Below are 19556 nucleotides of genomic sequence, written 5' to 3'. Positions count from 1 at the left end.
TGTAATCAGTTAAAAGGGTACTTAAGCTCGGGCAGGCAGTCAATCAGGGGCATCATAAAGATTTTAGGGTATTTGAGAAAGAAAGAGAAACAGAATTAAAGTTTTTAAAGTTTTTTTGCTTTACACACACACTCACACACACACACACACACACACACACACACACACACACACACACACACACATTCCTACTCTGTAGCTGCACAGATTTGCATGCAGTCGTATTAAGTTTCGTCTGGTCAGTGCCTCCTCACATGCTGTTGTTTTCTGGTTGGCTACACATAGGAATCTCTAAAAGGCCATTCTCTCTGGCCTTCTTTGTCCTTGTGGCCATCCCCGTCCCCAAAAAAGCAAAAGCACAGCGTTAAGGCCGTTTGTTTGGACACAAACCTGTGGACAGAGGGCAGCTGTGCCTATTCAGTTAGGCCAGCGATGACGTTGTCAAACAGACAGACCGGGTCTCTTAACAGTTGAGAAAGTTGCACATAAACAAAATTTTAGCATTTAAGATCGCATCAAAGATATTAGATATTCCATGTGAGATTGTGTTACATATACTTTTTTAATTAAAGTACATATGACTATTTTATTTATTATTTAACAGCTATTATAATACATGACTCACATATGAATATGAGAAATACAAGATTAAGGGTCTCAAACGTTCTGTCATTTCTTACTTGGTAACATATCACAATATCCCCAGCATCTAAAGGGTTAAAAACTTTGTGCAGCCAAGGCCAGCTCATAGTGGGGCAGTTTTTGGGGGGATGGGGCAGGCTATTGGTTTTATTCACAGTGTGAGGGCCCATGGGAGAGGCTTAAAGGTCAGATAGGTTGTGGGACTGGCTTTGTCCCTTTTCAGGGTGATAGTCAATGCCCTGGCCTGCTGCCTGGATCTAACCTGATTGATGCTTTGGTGTTCCTCAAAAACTCTGGCTGAGTCAGTTAGCTTTCATTGTTACTCCTACCAGGCTTTAAAATCAGTTAAGAAAGTCTTATAGTCAGATAAGAAAAGTTAATGTTCAAGCTTTTGGTTTTAATCGAGTTTTTCAGACAGTGTTTTGGGTTCTATTTATTTTCAGGAAAATGTCTGGTGTCTCATGTCATTTTTATCCTAACTCACAAGTCAGCTCTAACTACTTGCTCACTAACACCCTATAGATCGTTTAATTATCGGTTAAAATTGACAACAACATATTCACTGTCTTATTCACTGTAGAAGAGCAAACGTCTTATACGATAAACCGTTATTCACCTCTTCGTGATATTTGCAAGCTAATAATCTTATAAACGTATCAAGTGTTCGCAATTTTGCGTAACGTTACCATTGTGTGTGGTGTTTCAGTGTGCAGTTGGTCAGGGGGTCTCTCAGTCCAGCTGAAATTGAGTGGACAGACCGGCTCAGATGACCTCTGACCTTTGATAGGAAACCTTTGTGCTGTTTGACCTAGGCATTGATCCTCACTTTATGGCCTAACTGACCTCACAGGACCGGCCAGCTAGACGCGCGCGCACACACACACACACACACACACACACACTTATACATGCACAGAAGCCTGCTTGAGGAGTGGTGATTAAAATTGGGACCTCCGTCTATTACATAAAGCCTCTCTTTGAATTTGGTGGGATTTTCATTCATTCAGGTTTATTGGTTTTGCACATTTTGTAGGGTTTGTTTTTAAGTTTCTCGTCTCAGGAGTCAAATTCCTTAAATGGGTATCAAACAAAATGCAAGGCAAGACAACTTACACCGTGATGCCTATCCAAAATTAAAAACGTGGCTGAAAGTTTTTGTAAAGTTTTTCGCGCCTGCAGGCCCTTAACTCACTGAAGCTGGCACCAATTAGTTGATTTCTTAAGTGAGATTGGCACATATGGAGTGGAGCACCGGGTTATTCCAATCTTTCAGCTATAATTAAGCAGCACGTGTAAACAAAGGCTGTTTTTAATTCCCTCTTGTCCTTCAACATGATTTACAAGGACATATTTTTACATCCGGAGATGAACGTTCATTGATTTCCTTTAACATCCTTTACTGGAGTAAGAGAGGGGAAGAGGTGGTAGTGGGGTGTGTGTGGGGTGATGGTGATGGTGTTGGGGTGAGTTGAAGGATTGGTGTTGGTGCGAAAAAAGAAAACAATGACAAAGTTGGAATTGCAAATTGATTTCTAGTGCTGTCTGATTCTCATTAAAGATCAAACGTTATTCATCCTTAGGGCCTTTTTACACCCGGTCACTTCACGTGTTTTCTCTGATCCGATATCTATCTGATTTGTTAAAACTGTTCCATTTACATTAGGCCACATAAACGCGTCTCGGCGAATCGGATATCGATCCGATCTTTCTACTCCCGCCCAAAATGCTAATATATTTTACCTCATTTCCGTTTCTGGCTCGATGCACGACTGTGAGACTCACCTGCGAGTGACGTACTTCCGTTTGGGAGGAGTATAGCACTGACGTATGTGGCTTGAACAACCACATTCATTTACACCTGTCCAGTTTCATCTGAAACACGTCCCAGACCACCTCCTGAAGGGGTTTGAACCATCAGATTTATATCCGTCTCCAAAACGTTTCGGAGGGCATTTAGACCTGGTCTTTTTACCATCGGATAGCTATCTGATCACAGACAACGCATGATTGTGACCAGGTGTAAAAAGGCCCTTAGATAGGCAATGATTGTAGAGATAATATAAAAAAACAGATGTATTGGTTATTATTATTATTATTATTATTATTATTATTATTATTATTTTTATTATTAGACTTGACTTTGAATTCAGATATATTGCTGGTTTACACAATATGTCATTATTTATGTCAGTTCTTCTCTCACACCACATAATGGTGCATAAATATTACTTTAGGTAATGAGATCCTGCTCTGGTTTGTAAGTATCGACTCTCCCAACCGATAGGACGATTAATTTCCGTCAATATTCTGAAAGAATTGACTCTGAGTGAAAAGGGCAATTATTGATTATTAATCATCACTGAATGGCCATAATTCACTGGCGTTGGTGCATCGATCAGAGAGGTCGCTGTATTGAGTACCGGTTTCTTTTCAGGCTTGTATGCTTTCATTTAAATGTGCAAAAGGTTGCATTTTTTTGTGTGTGTGTGTGTGTGTGTGTTTTATGTATGTCTTATGCCATGAATACTGAATACTAAGCTAATGGGTTGCTAAATAAAAGGATCATAATTAATTAATTATTAATTAAACTGTCTGTGTGTGTGCGTCTGTGTGTGTGCCTCTGTGTGTGCGTCTGTGTGTGTGTGCGTCTGTGTGTGTGCGTCTGTGTGTGCGCCTGTCTGTCTGTCCGTGTGTGTGCGTCTGTGTGTGTGCGTCTGTGTGTGTGTGTGTGTGTGTGTGTGTGTCTGTCTGTCCGTGTGTGTGCGCGCGTGTGTGTGCATCTGTGCGTCTGTGTGTGTGCGCGCGTGTGTGTGCATCTGTGCGTCTGTGTGTGTGCGTCTGTGCGTCTGTGTGTGTGCGTCTGTGTGTGTGTGTGTGTCTGTCTGTCCGTGTGTGCGCGCGTGTGTGTGCGTGCGTTTTATGAATATATCATGAAGCTCTGAAACAGCAGTTCTTTTTTTCTTTCAGGTATCTCATCCTTTGTGACTCAGCCCTCTCCTGTGGTAGTTAATCAGGGTTCTGTTGCTAGGTTTGTCTGCAGTGTCAATGCCAATCCACCAGCTATAATCACATGGGAGGTCAACCAAAAACGTCTGCCTCTGGAAACAGAGAGGTACGAAGCCTTCCAGTCAGTTCTGCAGTTGTTGTGTCAAGTATAATATAGAACATTTGTCATCCATTTCTTATTGGATTACACAATCAGCCAGGTGTGTAATGTGATTGCATGGATAAATGGTGACAGCTGTTTGAATAAATGTCATTTTGTTGTTGTGTCTCTAGAATTGTTGTGTTGCCAAATGGAGTTTTGCAGATCCATGAGGTAAAAATGAAGGATGCTGGGCTTTACTGCTGTGTCGCCTCCAACACTGCAAGTCAGCTAAGAAGCAGGGAGGCTCTGCTTTCTGTCAACCCAGGTGTGTGTGTCTGTCAGTGTCTGTGTGTGTCTGTCTGTGTGTGTGTCTGTCTGTGTGTGTGTGTGTGTGTCTGTCTGTCTCTGTGTGTGTCGGTCTGTCTCTGTGTGTGTCGGTCTGTCTCTGTGTGTGTCGGTCTGTCTCTGTGTGTGTCGGTCTGTCTCTGTGTGTGTCGGTCTGTCTCTGTGTGTGTCGGTCTGTCTCTGTGTCTGTCCGTCTGTCTCTGTGTCTGTCCGTCTGTCTCTGTGTGTGTCGGTCTGTCTCTGTGTCTGTCCGTTTGTCTCTGTGTCTGTCCGTCTATCTCTGTGTCTGTCCGTCTGTCCGTGTGTCTGTCCGTGTGTCTGTCCGTGTGTCTGTCCGTGTGTCTGTCCGTGTGTCTGTCTGTGTGTCTGTCTGTGTGTCTGTCTGTGTGTCTGTCTGTGTGTCTGTGTGTAGCAACTGCAGCCAAGGCATAATATATGAAGGACAGACAAAATATACAGAGTGTAAAGTATATAAAGTAATTCTCCTGCCATTAAAACCAACAATTTCTCTTTTAGTGTCTGGACCCAGACCACTCATGAAGCCCCAGATCATCGCAGGACCCCAGAACATCAGCGTCAGTCTGCACCAGACTGTTGTTCTTGAATGTGTAGCGGAGGGCAACCCTCGCCCCCTGGTGTCTTGGAGCAGGGCAGACTCTAAGCCCATAGATGTGTTTGGGGTTAAAGTGATGGGAAATGGGAATCTGGTCATTTCTAACGTAAAAGCCCATCACAGTGGAGTTTACGTGTGTAGAGCAACAACACCACGCACACGTAACTACACCACTGCTGCTGCAAACCTTACTGTGCTTGGTGAGGAAATCGTCTTCACTAACGTCACATCTATTGTTCATTTGTATGTTGGCTTTTTGTTCAACAGGCCAGACACTTATGTCTGTCTCACTCTGAATGAGTCTGAATGTCATTTCACAGTGCCTCCATCGATGGTAGAGAAGCCTGAGAGTCAGACTCGGCCCAGAGCCGGCACAGCTCGCTTCAGCTGTCAGGCAGAGGGAATGCCAGCTCCTCGCATCAAGTGGCTGAAAAACGGGGAAGCTATTCAGTCCAACGGCAGGATTAAAATGTACAACAGGTAGGTCAGAATTGTGGACTTCCTGGCCATATGAAAGGCTAGAAAATATATGGCTAGAAATTAGGTACTTGTCATAATTGTAAATACTACTTAAGGGTTGGACTATTTTAATCTCATACATCAGTGCATCTTGTAGCTGTACGGACCCAACTTTATAATGCCTCTTGCAGTTGAAGGTCAGACTTGTATCCTTGACTTTTAGGAGAAGAAACGTAACGACCTGAAATTTTTCTTCCTTATATATTTTTAGTAAATTGGTGATAACCCAGATCATTCCTGAGGACGATGCTATCTACCAGTGCCAGGCTGAGAACTCTCAGGGCTCAGTTCTGTCCATGGCAAGGCTGATTGTGGTTATGTCAGAGGATCGTCCCAGCGCTCCCCGAAACATTCATGCTGAGACCATCTCCAGCTCTGCCATCTTACTGGCCTGGGAGAGGCCTCAGTACAATGCAGATAAAATCATTGCCTACTCAGTGCACTACATGAAGGCAGAAGGTAAGACTTCGAAAACAGAGTCTGCAATTACTGAAATGGTGAAAATACATTTTTTTTGCCAAAACAAACCATTTTGTTTTCTGGCATGTTCAGGATGGTTCAGGCTTATGCGATGTAATGAAGTAATTGTCCCAACATGTCTACAGTCATATTTAGTGATGTTTAATGTGAAGATGCAAAGTTACGCCAATTTGGACTAAAATTTTAAAATACATGACAATTAACATTTTATTTAAGTCTCCAATGGGCTTCCAAACCGAAAAAATTAATGGTGTATCAACTTATCAAGTAAATAAATAGCTTGTTCAAAATCAATTCTATAAATAGATTTGTAAAGTTTGTCGCGACAAACTTTGATGTTGGCTTTGACGATGCAAGTATTCGCAAAGGCCGGTGCTTTTTGGAGGTGAGTGGACATAAGGGACAGTGTTACTTTTGGAAGCAAGTAGACAGAAAGCTAGGGTGCCAAAACATTTGGAGGTAAGTGGAGACGAGGATGTGATGTGAGGAAGTTCCCCTCATTGTTCTGAGTGTTTTGATATGTCACATGTCCATGTTGTAAAAAGTTTTTTGATTTTGCATATATTGGGGGCGGGGCAACCGAAAGGCCAGTCGGTACACCAATTTAAAAGTTTGTTCAGAGTGTCACCCTAAAGGAGACACCAGAGTATCACCCTAAAGGAGACACCAGAGTATCACCCTAAAGGAGACACCAGAGTATCACCCTAAAGGAGACACCAGAGTATCACCCTAAAGGAGACACCAGAGTATCACCGTAAAGGAGACACCAGAGTGTCACCCTAAAGGATACACCAGAGTATCACCCTAAAGGAGACACCAGAGTATCACCCTAAAGGAGACACCAGAGTATCACCCTAAAGGAGCTGCCCGAGTTTGGTGTAGATAGTTCGAAAGCTTGCCGAGTTATAAACCTCCAAAGTTTATAATGGGAGTCTATGGGAAAAATGGCCACTTTGAGACCCGGTACCGGAAGTACAGGTACTCGGATCGCTTAGAAAAGTAATAGCAACAAACTTCAGACCAGGGTCTACAACATATCCGAATTTGGTGCATGTGGCTCGAAAGCCCTAGGAGGAGTTACTCTTGATAAATTTTTGTCTAAGCTTAAATAAGAAAACAGGACGTTGGCTTCTACAAAGCTACATAATAAGTGGCAGATTCTACAGAAAGAAAGCCAATGTCCAAAGACTTGGCTATAAAGCATTTATGTGTAAACTGTGGAACGACACTTTAGGGTTCAGCTGGATGGCGGTTAGGTGAGTTGGGTCAGCATTTATTAAATGAATCTTCATCCCAGTTTTACCAGGTGAAACTATAGAATGTTCATGTGATATGCAGTGTTAGCCACCTGTTGTTTATACCACGGTGAGGTCAGGGCACGAGAAGGGGGCAGACCAGCTATTGTCCACTCTTAGGGTCTGAGCTCAAGTTACTCTTAAAGACACAGTTCACTGTGTGCCATCATTATGGGCATTACACAGAAATGATGGCACTTTTAAAAAAAACAACGCTTTATCGAGTTTGCTTATGGAGAAAGTATCGCTGTTACAGACTCTCCAGTACACTCAATAAAATTTAGATAAAATTATATTTGTATATATTATATATATATTATATATGTACTACTGTTAGATTTACACTAATAATCGTAAGATCTTTATAGATCGGTTGGAATGATGTATTTCCTCCAGAATGAATGTAGCTGGAGTTTTTTTTTTTTTTTTAACTCCTGTGACTTCAAAATACTGATTAAAATCATTGATAGAAATATTTGTTTGTTTGTTTGTTTGTTTCCACAGGTCTGAATAACGAAGAGTACCAAGCAGTGATTGGAAATGACACAACTAGCCACATTGTGGACGATCTGGAGCCGGCGTGTAATTACACGTTTTATATAGTGGCTTACATGCCCATGGGCGCTAGCCGTATGTCGGAGCAAGTGACCCGACACACTCTGGAGGATGGTGAGTGTGGAGCAGTTTGCAGTCAGTGTAAAGTTATTGTGTTTTTATAGTCTAGATTTCAGGACATAAATCTTTTGATGGTGTCTTTGAGCAATGGGATCACAACATTGCACAGTTTTAACTTTGCCTTTTCTTACACGTTCGGTTTCATTCATGAAGGTGTTCCAGGTAGAAGAATGATTTTTTTTTTGTCATGTGATGTGACTGTGTATTGTTTATAATCCATAGCACTGAAGTTTAATTTATTCTCATTTATAAATAAGCTCATACTGATCAATGTACTGTACTTCTCTTCTGTCCCAGTGCCTGTCCGTACCCCTGAGTTAAGCCTTACCAGCCGAAGTCCTTCTGATATTCTGGTGTCGTGGCAGCCTCTTCCTGCCAAGCTAAGTCGTGGACGTGTCGCTGCCTACCGCCTGTCCTTCCGCACTGCCGCTGATGAACAGGTGAGCTCAGTTGAGCTGCCTGGAAATGGTGAGAACTCCACGCAGTACTTGCTTCAGGACCTTCAGCCGGACACCATCTACCTGCTGCGTATTGAGGTGTCCACGCGTGTGGGCTGGAGCCAGCCGTCGGCCTGGAGCTCTCACCGCACACCCAAAACCTCCAAAGCCACAGGTGAGGGAATGTACTATTGGGGTAGTGCTTGTTAACAACAAATGTGAGTTAGATATAAACTTGTTTTGTTTGGACTAAACTTTTTTTTTCCCAGATACACAAGCAACATGAAACTTTCTTTCATTTATATAGCAAAGTCCAAAAAAAAAAAATCAGACATAGATTTGTCCTTAATGAAATGACCACAAAGGTGACATACAGTACTGAATCAAGAAAAACACCTGAAAGAAAAATCTATAAAATAAAGATGCTTTCAATGATAAGAAAAATGAACATTTCTAAAAAAAAAAAAATAGTATAAAAATGTAATAATTTGTTGTGAGAGAACTTTATTTAGGGGTCACGGTGTCTTAGTGTTTAGCACGTTCGCCTCACACCTCCAGGGTTGGGGGTTCGATTCCCACCTCCACCTTGTGTGTGTGGAGTTTGCATGTTCTCCCTGTGCCTCGGGGGTTTCCTCCGGGTACTCCGGTTTCCTCCCCCGGTCCAAAGACATGCATGGTAGGTTGATTGGCATCTCTGGATAAATTGTCCATAGTGTGTGAATGCGTGAGTGAATGAGAGTGTGTGTGTGTGTGTGCCCTGTGATGGGTTGGTACTCTGTCCAGGGTGTATCCTGCCTTGATGCCCAATGACGCCTGAGATAGGCACAGGCTCCCCGTGACCTGAGGAGTGAGTGAGTGAGTGAGTGAGTGAGTGAGTGAGTGAGTGAGTGAGTGAGTGAGTGAGTGAGTGAGTGAGTGAGTGAGTGAGTGAGTGAGTGAGTGAGTGAGTGAGTGAGTGAGTGAGTGAGTGAGTGAGTGAGTGAGTGAGTGAGTGAGTGAGTGAGTGAGTGAGTGAGTGAGTGAGAGAGAACCTTATTTATTTTATCTAAAGATTTATTGTAGGTTTATTGTTGCACTTTTTTTTTTTTAAAGAAACTGGCTGATAGGTTTACCCCAAACTCTTGAACTTGTAAAGTTCATGATATATTAGTAAAATAAGTGCCTCATGTTTCCAAAAAAAAAAAAATGTCTAAAATTTCTTATTTTAACATTATAAGCTTTGTATTTATTATGCTGAAGTAACTTGAGCATGATAGATATTTGCAAGTGTAAAAGCGTTAAGTTTGTTGCACAGTGACCTCTGATCTGGTCTGTCAGTGAGGAGCCATCTCAGTCATGGGTCATAAAGGAAAATGCCCCAGGCTGTGCATGGTCTTGGAGAAGAATGGGGCTGTTTCAGAAGCAGGGGAGATGAGTGGCGTAAAAGACGGGGACCTGACTGCATTTATTTATCTCCATATTCAGCTAAACAGAATTTTTTTTTTTTTTTTTTTGTGAGAGCTTGTGTAGGACTTTGGTGATGGTCTGTGGTGTTAGTTGATCTATACAAGTGGTCAAGTTCACTTTTAGTTCCGTTAAGAGACTTTGAATTCGAGCGATGTGGCGTTACGTTATAACTTGCTAATGTTTAATGAAGCAAAGTCAATTCAAAGATGGATTCAATGCGCCGTAAACGTTTGAGACACATTTCTCCCAACACATTCGATACAGCTGGTCAGCTAGAAATAAATCTCTTTATTTCTTCGCTTTAACATTTGGGAGAAGAAAGAAGTCATGTACTAAACATTCATTATGCTTAATCTGAAAGTGAATCAACTGGACCAGGTAATGTTTAATTAAAACTGTTCATTTACAGTTGAGTATTTATTTTTTTTTTGTCTTTAACCTTGTAGCTTCTACTGAGATCAATCCACACTTTGTCAGGCTTTACGAGCAGCCATGGAGTAGAAGCTGACATAAGATATTGTAACCAAGCCAAGCTGAATGTCAGAGATGTTCTACATGATTTGTAGAGCTATGTCAATATATTCGGTTTTCGTCGTCCATACAGTGGTTTCTAATTTATAGTGTACTGTATATACAGTAATGACGTGTTCTCTTAATTGTTGTTTCACTCACAACTATGTTGACCTTTCTTTTCCTGTTTGGATCTGCAGTACCATCTGCCCCTAATCTGGAGTTGGAGCCCTTTAACTGCACTTCAGTTTCTGTACGCTGGCATCCTGCACCCAGTGATGCTGTCATCCAGGGTTACAAACTCTCCTGGCATCCTGATGGCCAATCAGAAAGCTCGAACGTTCAGCTCCGCCCTCAAGACTACCAATATACAATTGCAGCGCTCGGTGAGAAACAAAACCGATACCACTACATCGTCTTGACCAGTAGATGGGATTCATCAGTACAAGTGTTATTGTCATTCTGTACATAAATATGGCAGTTATATTTCTCTAATTGTACAGTTTGGAGTTGATGTGACAATGCTGATGTGAGCAATGAAATACATATATAATTATAGTGAAGTATAATTATAGTGGTTGTTAAGAAAGCATTGTCTGTTTTCCCCCTGATCAATACTTGCCATTGGGTCTGTTCTGCTTTATGCACGCTCCATCTGATCAGCCTGCTTTAGGCTTTGTGTGAGTCACCAACCCCCTCTTAGTGTCAAAGGTTACAACCCAGATGTGTCTTCCCTCATTTTCCCATCCTTGTCCCTTGGCTTATCGTGGCTGCCTATTGTTCGAGGGTGTAGCAGAAGCCTGGGAGACCTTCCTCCCACTCCAGCTGGACACTAAGGCTCAAACAAAGGCCTGGGGAATGGGTCAGAGATGGACACACAAAGCACGGTGACAGGAGCAGAAAGACGGGAGAAAATAGCTTCAAGTTCAAGTGTCAAGTCATGACCACTGCTTCCATCAGGAGAAATGAAGGAATAGCAGTCACACAGAATAGATTTGGCTTAACTTAGAACTGTTTCTGGGCTTTTAGAGATATGTAGTTTGCCATTTCCTCTGATGCTTAAAGCACGCTGTTCTTTGTAGCAATGCAGTTTTCCAAACTCGATGTTCATGCCCGTGAACATGAAGTTTTATCTCAGGCTGACCTCTAGACCTAAGGGTCGTAAGCCCTGCGTCCCAGGAGACGGGCCATCCCAGCAGCTGAAATGTTCTTGCCATAGTGACCCATGACCTCTCACGTATGTCCTGAAAGTCTCCCAGACCTCCATAAGAACCAACTCATTGAGAGAGACTTCTTTTTCCTCCTGCAACATAAATGCGAGTTTTACTTAATAAAATCTAATCTAATCAGTCTAATCCCTGCTAATTGTCATTTCAGAAAATGATCCCTGGTCACAGGCATATTTGTTCCAGTAAAGAATAAAATCATACCATAATGCTGCATCTCGGTGTCTTAGTGGTTAGCACGTTCGCCTCACACCTCCAGGGTTGGGGGTTCGATTCCCGCCTCCGCCTTGTGTGTGTGGAGTTTGCATGTTCTCCCCGTGCCTCGGGGGTTTCCTCCGGGTACTCCGGTTTCCTCCCCCGGTCCAAAGACATGCATGGTAGGTTGATTGGCATCTCTGGAAAATTGTCCGTAGTGTGTGATTGCGTGAGTGAATGAGAGTGTGTGTGTGCCCTGCAATGGGTTGGCACTCCGTCCAGGGTGTATCCTGCCTTGATGCCCGATGACGCCTGAGATAGGCACAGGCTCCGCGTGACCCGAGGTAGTTTGGATAAGCGGTAGAAGATGAATGAATGAATGAATGAATGAATAAATGAATGCTGCATCTTGGTTGTAGCATTGTTTTGCATTGTTAGACTTTTCTATCCTAGCAATGACCAGAGCGCCGTCGAATGCTAGTTACTGTCACTGACTAATGACCTGTTGTGAGAAAGTGGACATGAACAAAAGAGCCTGGTTGGTTACTGCAGAACCAACACAATGACTGTCAACTCAATATCAGCCATTCATCTTGTTGGACTAAAAGCTTTTTTTTTCTGAAGTCAGAGAAATGGTAAATAACTCAATCTGAGTGCTGAGTAAGGTAGTGTTGCTTCCACAAAGCCTAAAGGGTTGCTGGTATGAACCTGATCTCAGGTCTCATACTGTCTGTATGGTGAGAACATAACACATGTTCTTCTAACGGTTTCTCTCAGCAGTAGATAGATCAGTTAGGCCGAATTGCACCGAGGTTGTGAGTGTTCTTCAGATTCATGATGATGACCCTGGCCAGGACAAAGTGGTTACCGGAGATGAATAAATATTGATGATGATTCTCACGATGCTTTTGGTTTTTATTTATTTATTTATTTATTTATTTTGACAGATCCAAGGAGAAAATATCATGTGAAGCTCCTAGCCTTCAGTGCTCATGGTGATGGCTATCAAGCACATCAGATTGTCAGCACTACCGGCTGTCCTTGTGAGTGGAAAAGAAGCGTTTGTCTCAGAGGTTTATAGGATTTATTGTTGTAAACGTTTAAAAAGGTTTAAACTCTGAATGTTTTTAATGACTGAAAAAAAAAAAAAAGCAGCACACATTCATCTTTTTATATTCTTTTTTTTTTTTTTTTTTTTTTAGCTTCTCCAAACAGGAGGTTGGCCACATTACCTGCTCCGGACCACGTCCATGGTCAGACCAACAGCTCCTCATCGGTCAGCCTCAGCTGGGGAAGACCTGCCTTCAGTTCTGGAAGTTCAGTCAGCTATACTGTTCGCTATGGCCCTGTGGCTCCGTACAACGCTTCAGCTGTGCGCTATCTCCAAACGTAAATCAGACGTTTTTATTTTTTAAACCAATAATAAAATACAGTTTTAATACAGTGTCGGAAATAAACATTTCATGTAGTTGCTTCTTATTTGTCCTAATGTGTAAGGTTAGGGTTAGGGTTAGGGTCTGGCGATAAACAATATCATTTCATTATCCACATATTAAAAGCTGTTAATGGTGTTAATTAATAGTACTAATAGTAGCTATTAATCATTTCTTCACTTCTTTGTTTAGGAATGAACAAACAGGAAGGGTGGAGGGCCTGATGTCTAATACACGGTATGAGTTTGCTGTACGTTTACACATGGATCACATGTCCAGTCCCTGGAGCTCTCCTATATACCTGAGAACTCTTCTGGAAGGTGATTAAATGGACTAACTAACTAATATTCTTCAGTCATCCTACACAATCGTATCATATATCATTTAACACACTTCCATTAATTCCATTAATCTTCCACTCCTGTATTTCAGCTCCGTCGTCTCCTCCTCTGGGTGTGAGAGCCAGTCTGATAGAAGAAGACACAGCATTGGTGTCTTGGAGGGAGCCAGAACAGCCCAACTTGACCGTGAGCCATTACACCGTACTCTATGCCCCGCAGAGAGCATGGCTAACAGGACACTGGCAGGTCCTACAGAGAGAAGGTACTACACAAGACCAAATGAAGGCCAGGCTACTAGATAAACTCTCAGTTTTTCACTGTAATATTTTAGTGCATTGGGTGTCCAGAATTTTTCAACAGCAGCCAGATTAGATCACATTAAAATACCTGAGGCCACAATAGTACTTTAGTGTTGGGCGATGTTGTAGCCTAGTGGTTAAGGTGCTGGACTTCCAATCAGAAGGTTGTGAGTTCAATTCCCAGGTCCACCAATCTGCCACCGCTGGGCCCCTGATCAAGGCCCTTAACCCTTAATTGCTCAGTTGTATAAAAATGAGATAAAAATTGAAGTCGCTCTGGATATATATTCTGGCGTCTGCTAAATGTTATACATGTAAATGTAAGTATTGTATTGTACATATATCATGTTGCTATTCTTTTCCCCCAGTTATTAAGGAAACCATTCTGGCTAAGCAAGTCTGACGAATCATGTTGTACTTTGCAGGAAGCAACACTATGGCTCTGTTAGAGAAGCTGGAGCCTGGTAATGTTTACCTGGTGAAGATCTCAGCCTCAAACCAAGCAGGTGACGGCCCTTTCTCTGTCACTGTGGAACTTCCTGTGCTGAGGGGGAAAACTCACCCAGTCAAAAACCCTCGCCATACCTACAGCCAGACTAAAACTATAGGTAATGATACATGAAAGTGCAAAAAATGACTTATTTCTGCTGATGAATCACTTCTCACTGCGGTCTGGAATAATATCAGACGTGATGATGCATATCCGTCAATTTTATTTTCCAGGTGGTGTCTATCGTTTCGACGAGAAATCTATGACAGGGATTACGATCGGTGTGTGTATCGCACTGGCCTGCATTATCACCTGCATCTTCATCCTCATCACTAAAAGCAAAACAAGGTTTGTGTTTTTTATGTAGTGAAAAATAACATCAAATTGATCATTGATAACCTCCAGGGTCGGGGTTCGATTCTCGCCTCCACCTTGTGTGTGTGGAGTTTGCATGTTCTCCCCGTCCCTCGGGGGTTTCCTCCGGGTACTCCGGTTTCCTCCCCCGGTCCAAAGACATGCATGGTAGGTTGATTGGCATCTCTGGTAAATTGTCCTTAGTGTGTGATTGCGTGAGTGAATGAGAGTGTGTGTGTGTGTGCCCTGTGATGGGTTGGCACTCCGTCCAGGGTGTATCCTGCCTTGATGCCCGATGACGCCTGAGATAGGCACAGGCTCCCCGTGACCCGAGGTAGTTCGGATAAGCGGTAGAAGATGAATGAATGATCATTGATACTTTATGATTGAAATAAGGTGCTGTGAAAGATCCAAACTTATCGCACTTTTTTATGTGTTTTGTAGAAACTATAAAATATAGCCTTTTTAAATATATATAAGACTCACTGTGCACTTTCGTTTTCTCCCAGTAGAAATTCTTCCACCTCAAAAACGAATGGACAAATGAGTGGTGAGGTTGTTCATAACGTTGTGCCGCAAGCCAATCACCTGCGGCCGGAGAACGTGGAGGTTTTGGTACCGATGATGGGAAATCACTACGTCGACTCCAAGGTCAGAAGAATGATGCTATTTTAACCTCTTACAAGGTTTCTTTTAATCTAACGATGCGTGGATTAGTGAAAATGGATGGTTTGTGAACGAACGAAATAAATATGTATTTTCAGGGCGGAGCAGCTTTGATTATAAATCGTGACGGACCCATCGTCAGTAGCAGACGGGACCGTCAGGCGAGGAAGTGGAACATTTTCAGATGTGCAGAAAAACACACTCCGAAAAATATCCAGGTAAGAAAGAAAGTGAATTTTAAACAATTTCAAAACATTAGACTCCCATTTAGACCTGGTTTGTATTAACATTTTATCTGTTGTATTGTATAAGGGTGAAACTATTATTTAAGATATTAGTGAACAAATATTGAGCTTCAGCATTAATACACTATAAAGAACAGCTTAGTAACGAACACATGACATACATAACTGACCTTTTTTTTAAATAACATGATAAACATAATATAATTAATTAACTTTTTTTTTAAATAACATGATAATATAATAATTAACTTTATTTAAATACCAATATAATATAATAATTGACTTTTTTTAAAATAACATGATAAACTTCATATAATTAACTATTTTCAATAACATGATAATGTAATAATTAACATCCAAAATGACAGCTTAAAGGTGCGGTGCACGATGTTTGAAAGGCAATGTTGACATTTGAAATCACCAAAACAAACACGCCCCTAACCCAAATGGGTGCCACCCCTGTATTGATAGCTTCGCCCCACACATACATACGTATCCCAGGCAACTATTATGGCGGAACCTGCTGGGGCGGCTGACCGAGGGGATATTTTTATCAGTAAATGAACACAATGAGTAATACTATGGTGATACAAATGTGTTTTTGTAGTACTGTGTGTTGTACCGTGAAAGGTTTAGCTCCGTTTCACGCCGAAGACGACGTTCGACACCTAGAACCCGAGGCAGAGGTAACGGCAGGTATCCGCCATGTCAGTGTTTCAATCGCTTTCTGCTAATGTCAGACATGAGCACTGAACACTCTCTCCGCCGAATATTGACAAGACACGCCCCTTTATGCTAATGTCACACATGAGCACTGAACACTCTCTCCGCCACATATTGACAAGACACGCCCCTTTCTGCTAATGTCACACATGCGCACTGAACACTCTCTCTGCCGCATATTGACAAGACACGCCCCTTTATGCTAATGTCACACATGCGCACTGAACACTCTCTCTGCCGCATATTGACAAGACACGCCCCTTTATGCTAATGTCACACATGCGCACTGAACACTCTCTCTGCCACATATTGACAAGACACGCCCCTTTATGCTAATGTCACACATGCGCACTGAACACTCTCTCTGCCGCATATTGACAAGACACGCCCCTTTCTGCTCATTGGCTACACGTTTGTTTTGTTTGTCGGCCCGACTCGGTTTTCTGAAGCATTTCTCAAACATCGTGCACCGCACCTTTAATTAACATGCTTGTGGTTGTTTAATGGCAAAATGCATAAGTGGTGCTGTAGGGCACAGTGTTGACCTACCAACATTTATCAACATATTGTACTTTACTCTTTGCTAATTTATCTGGTGCTTTTTTTTAAGTCAAGGATGCAATAAACATTAGACTTCATTTTAAGTCTGTATTTACATTTTGTTTCTGGTTTGTTAACGTTTGCTAATGCAGTAAATTGTGTTAGTTTACATTCACAGCGTTAGGAAATGCCCTAATCCAGATCGACGTACAGAAGTACGATGAATTCAGCTCAAGGACCTCGCAGTGACTTTTTACCACTGCTTTGGATTTGATCTCAAGCTTTTATCTGTAGCCCTTTTTGTTAAGGAAGCCTTAATATTAAATGTTCATCTGAACACCAAGTATGTAGCAGTATTTATTATGAAGAGCTATTCATCTGAAATTCAATCAAACTCTCTCTGTACTGCAGGCGGTGGAACGAGGGTGTTTCTACGAGGTGGGGAAGATGGTGTTGCAGTACGAGCAGGAGCACGGCGGCACGTGTGTCCAGCCCTCCTCGTTACAGGTCTTCTATCGACCACTCGGGGAGTCTGAGAGCTCTCAGAGCAGCGAGAACAGCGGAGAAACAGCAGATTCCGGAAACTTCTCTCAGGACGAGACCGAACCAAACGGCTCTAACGAACGCGTGGAGAAAAGGAACAACGTCTCGGAGAACGTCGGCGACGTATCGAACGTCGCTGTAAAAATCTGTCCACAGGTTTCATCGTGAAACGACTTCGCTTTTACTTCCCTCACTTAATCCCAGCTGCCTTTCTCAAGCACACTACACAGCCAGTTTATGAAACATCTTTGCACATTCTCCATCTCAGGTTATGCTGCTCATCAGGAAATGGAGCAGAGTTCTCTTTATGTGCCAAGGAGTTTCTCTCAAACGACGACGACACCTTCCAACATGCCTTGAAAACTTTCTCTGATCTGTTCACGAAGCCTCCAGACGACTTCACGGAGACTTCACAGAGCAGTGGATCCTTTAGTGGGATCTGATTATACCTAACAAATGTACTTCCTACTATCTTTGTCTTCTTCTGTTTGATCAGAAGGAAACATGCCTCACCAAATGATGAATGTTTTTTTAGGCTCTAGGATGTTTCCATTATTTGTGAATCCTCTTTTGCTCGCTACCTACCTCAGTTTTTTTTTCCCCCATACTCAACTCCTCTACTTATCGAGTTGCAGTGTTATTTATTTTAATATACCTCTGGCTTTACGTCATTTTATCCGGAGCTGCTTCAGGGCCAATTCGCAGCGACGTCCTCGCGGACGGACTGCCGCCGGAGCCGTACTACTTCGCTCCAGCTTGATATTTCTTATCGTTATTTTTATTTTATATTGCTTACTTTTCTCAGTACTACCTCGTAAACAGCAGTTGCGTTGTGTGAATTATTAGCGGAAATGATTTGCCACGTTGATGAAGTGTCGGACTTCTGTTTTTATTAACGGATCATAAGTGTGGTCCCTTTTGCTTTTTGGTACTTTATTTAAGATTTGAAAGCTTTAATATTTTGTCGCATTTCTTTGGAAATCGTTTTTGTACATGTTTGTTTTCCGCGGCGGGTTTTAGGTTCGGTACGCTTTGGTAGTACTTATTTCTTTCTTTCTAATCTCTTGATTTCGGAGTGATGCGTAAGAAATGACCAAAAAATTTGACGCACATGTGTTTTATGTGCGTCGATCTTTGAAAGCTTTAAAACCCAATGGCCTTATGGTGCAGGGCCATTTTGCAATATATGAATATATAAAAGATCCAAAGAATGAATGAACGATTTCAAGAAAGTTGTATAATGATACCAAAAAATACTGTTACTGCCAAAGATATCTAATTATATATTTCTGTACATATATATGTAAGTGCCACAAAGAACACAATGTCACTGTAGCCAAAAAGTTTTAGCTTTAGCGTTTATCTCTTAGATAAGCGCCTTTTTTTTTTAAATTATGACCTTTCTTTTGTAGAATGTAGATGACCAGCGGTGGTGACAGATGCTATTATCCAAAGAGTTGTTTACTTCTGTCAACTGGGTTGGACACAAACAGGCCGGATAACATTGTGATTCTATGTCTTCCTCGTGACTTAAAGCCTGTCGGACTGTGTGATTTTCGGTACCAATCAATTGTTTAAACACACCTCTACTCATGAGGACAACTTTACAATGTTCACTGTACAGCAGCTTCATGAGGAGGCACCTGAGAAGCTCTTCCAGCACCTGGGAGAAGACGTTTCAGCATATGTTGGATGCTTCATTTCTAAATAACCATAGACTTTTTAGATAAAAATATTGAGGTGCCAGGGGTGTTCAAACTTTTGACTGGTCCTGTCTGTATGTAGTACGTTGAATTCAGGATGTGTGTGGTAACATTTGATTTCATAGGCTGGTGCGACGTCTAATCAAACCGTTTGGAGACGACCCTTTTGCGTGAGGTGCAACAAAATCACTTTTCTACATTTTTAATAGACAAATATTCGATACCAAAGAGTGTTAAAGTCACCCTAGCGTACTAAATAGTGATTAATATACTCATAAAAAATGCATCTTGTTTTGACTACTGCACCATTTCCGTTAGAAAGTCCATTTCAGGTACAGCTTTGCTATATTCAGCTTGCCATGTTTAAGATGGAAATCTCTCTGAATGTGATTATAATGCTGATCAATTCAACAGGAAACACAAGGGGTGGTTGAATGTCTCGCTTTATTTGGATTAGTATTTTAGCTGTTATTTGTGTTGGCCAGGTCCTGACAGACCTACAGATCGACAAGGACAGATCGCCTGCCCTTTATTCAATATGTTCTTTCTTTTGAAGTGTTATATCACTATGGATATAAAAAAAAATGCATGTCGGTTTGTGTTTTTTCTTCCTTTGTTCTAGATGCAAAGTATAATTTCTTTACTTGAACAGTTGTAATCCGATAATGTCACCGGTTTTAAATGCAGTGTACAGAAAACTATCTTTGTTTTTGTGTTTGCTTTCCCCAAAGTGTTACCAGCACACGTT

At 41.9% G+C, this 19556-nt stretch overlaps 1 protein-coding gene across 1 annotated transcript in view; it reads left to right on the top strand.

Moving 5' to 3' along the window:
* prtgb (protogenin homolog b (Gallus gallus)) overlaps positions 1-18155 on the top strand; it is a 19737-nt gene extending 1582 nt beyond the window's left edge. The window contains exons 3-19 of the mRNA XM_060887472.1: positions 3610-3754; positions 3922-4055; positions 4592-4888; positions 5009-5168; positions 5419-5666; positions 7487-7651; positions 7955-8269; positions 10251-10436; positions 12419-12514; positions 12674-12860; positions 13097-13224; positions 13337-13507; positions 13970-14152; positions 14268-14382; positions 14901-15039; positions 15153-15272; positions 16974-18155. Coding sequence (XP_060743455.1) covers positions 3610-3754; positions 3922-4055; positions 4592-4888; positions 5009-5168; positions 5419-5666; positions 7487-7651; positions 7955-8269; positions 10251-10436; positions 12419-12514; positions 12674-12860; positions 13097-13224; positions 13337-13507; positions 13970-14152; positions 14268-14382; positions 14901-15039; positions 15153-15272; positions 16974-17273 — 3089 coding nt within the window. The 3' untranslated portion in view covers positions 17274-18155. The remainder of the gene's footprint in view (positions 1-3609; positions 3755-3921; positions 4056-4591; positions 4889-5008; positions 5169-5418; positions 5667-7486; positions 7652-7954; positions 8270-10250; positions 10437-12418; positions 12515-12673; positions 12861-13096; positions 13225-13336; positions 13508-13969; positions 14153-14267; positions 14383-14900; positions 15040-15152; positions 15273-16973) is intronic.
* The last annotated feature ends 1401 nt before the right edge of the window (positions 18156-19556 follow it).

The sequence above is a fragment of the Tachysurus vachellii genome, chromosome 14 (assembly GCF_030014155.1).
Source record: "Tachysurus vachellii isolate PV-2020 chromosome 14, HZAU_Pvac_v1, whole genome shotgun sequence".
Classification (NCBI taxonomy): Eukaryota; Metazoa; Chordata; class Actinopteri; order Siluriformes; family Bagridae; genus Tachysurus; species Tachysurus vachellii.
The sequence above is the reverse complement of the archived record's forward strand: the minus strand, read 5'-3'. Positions and strand labels throughout refer to the sequence as shown.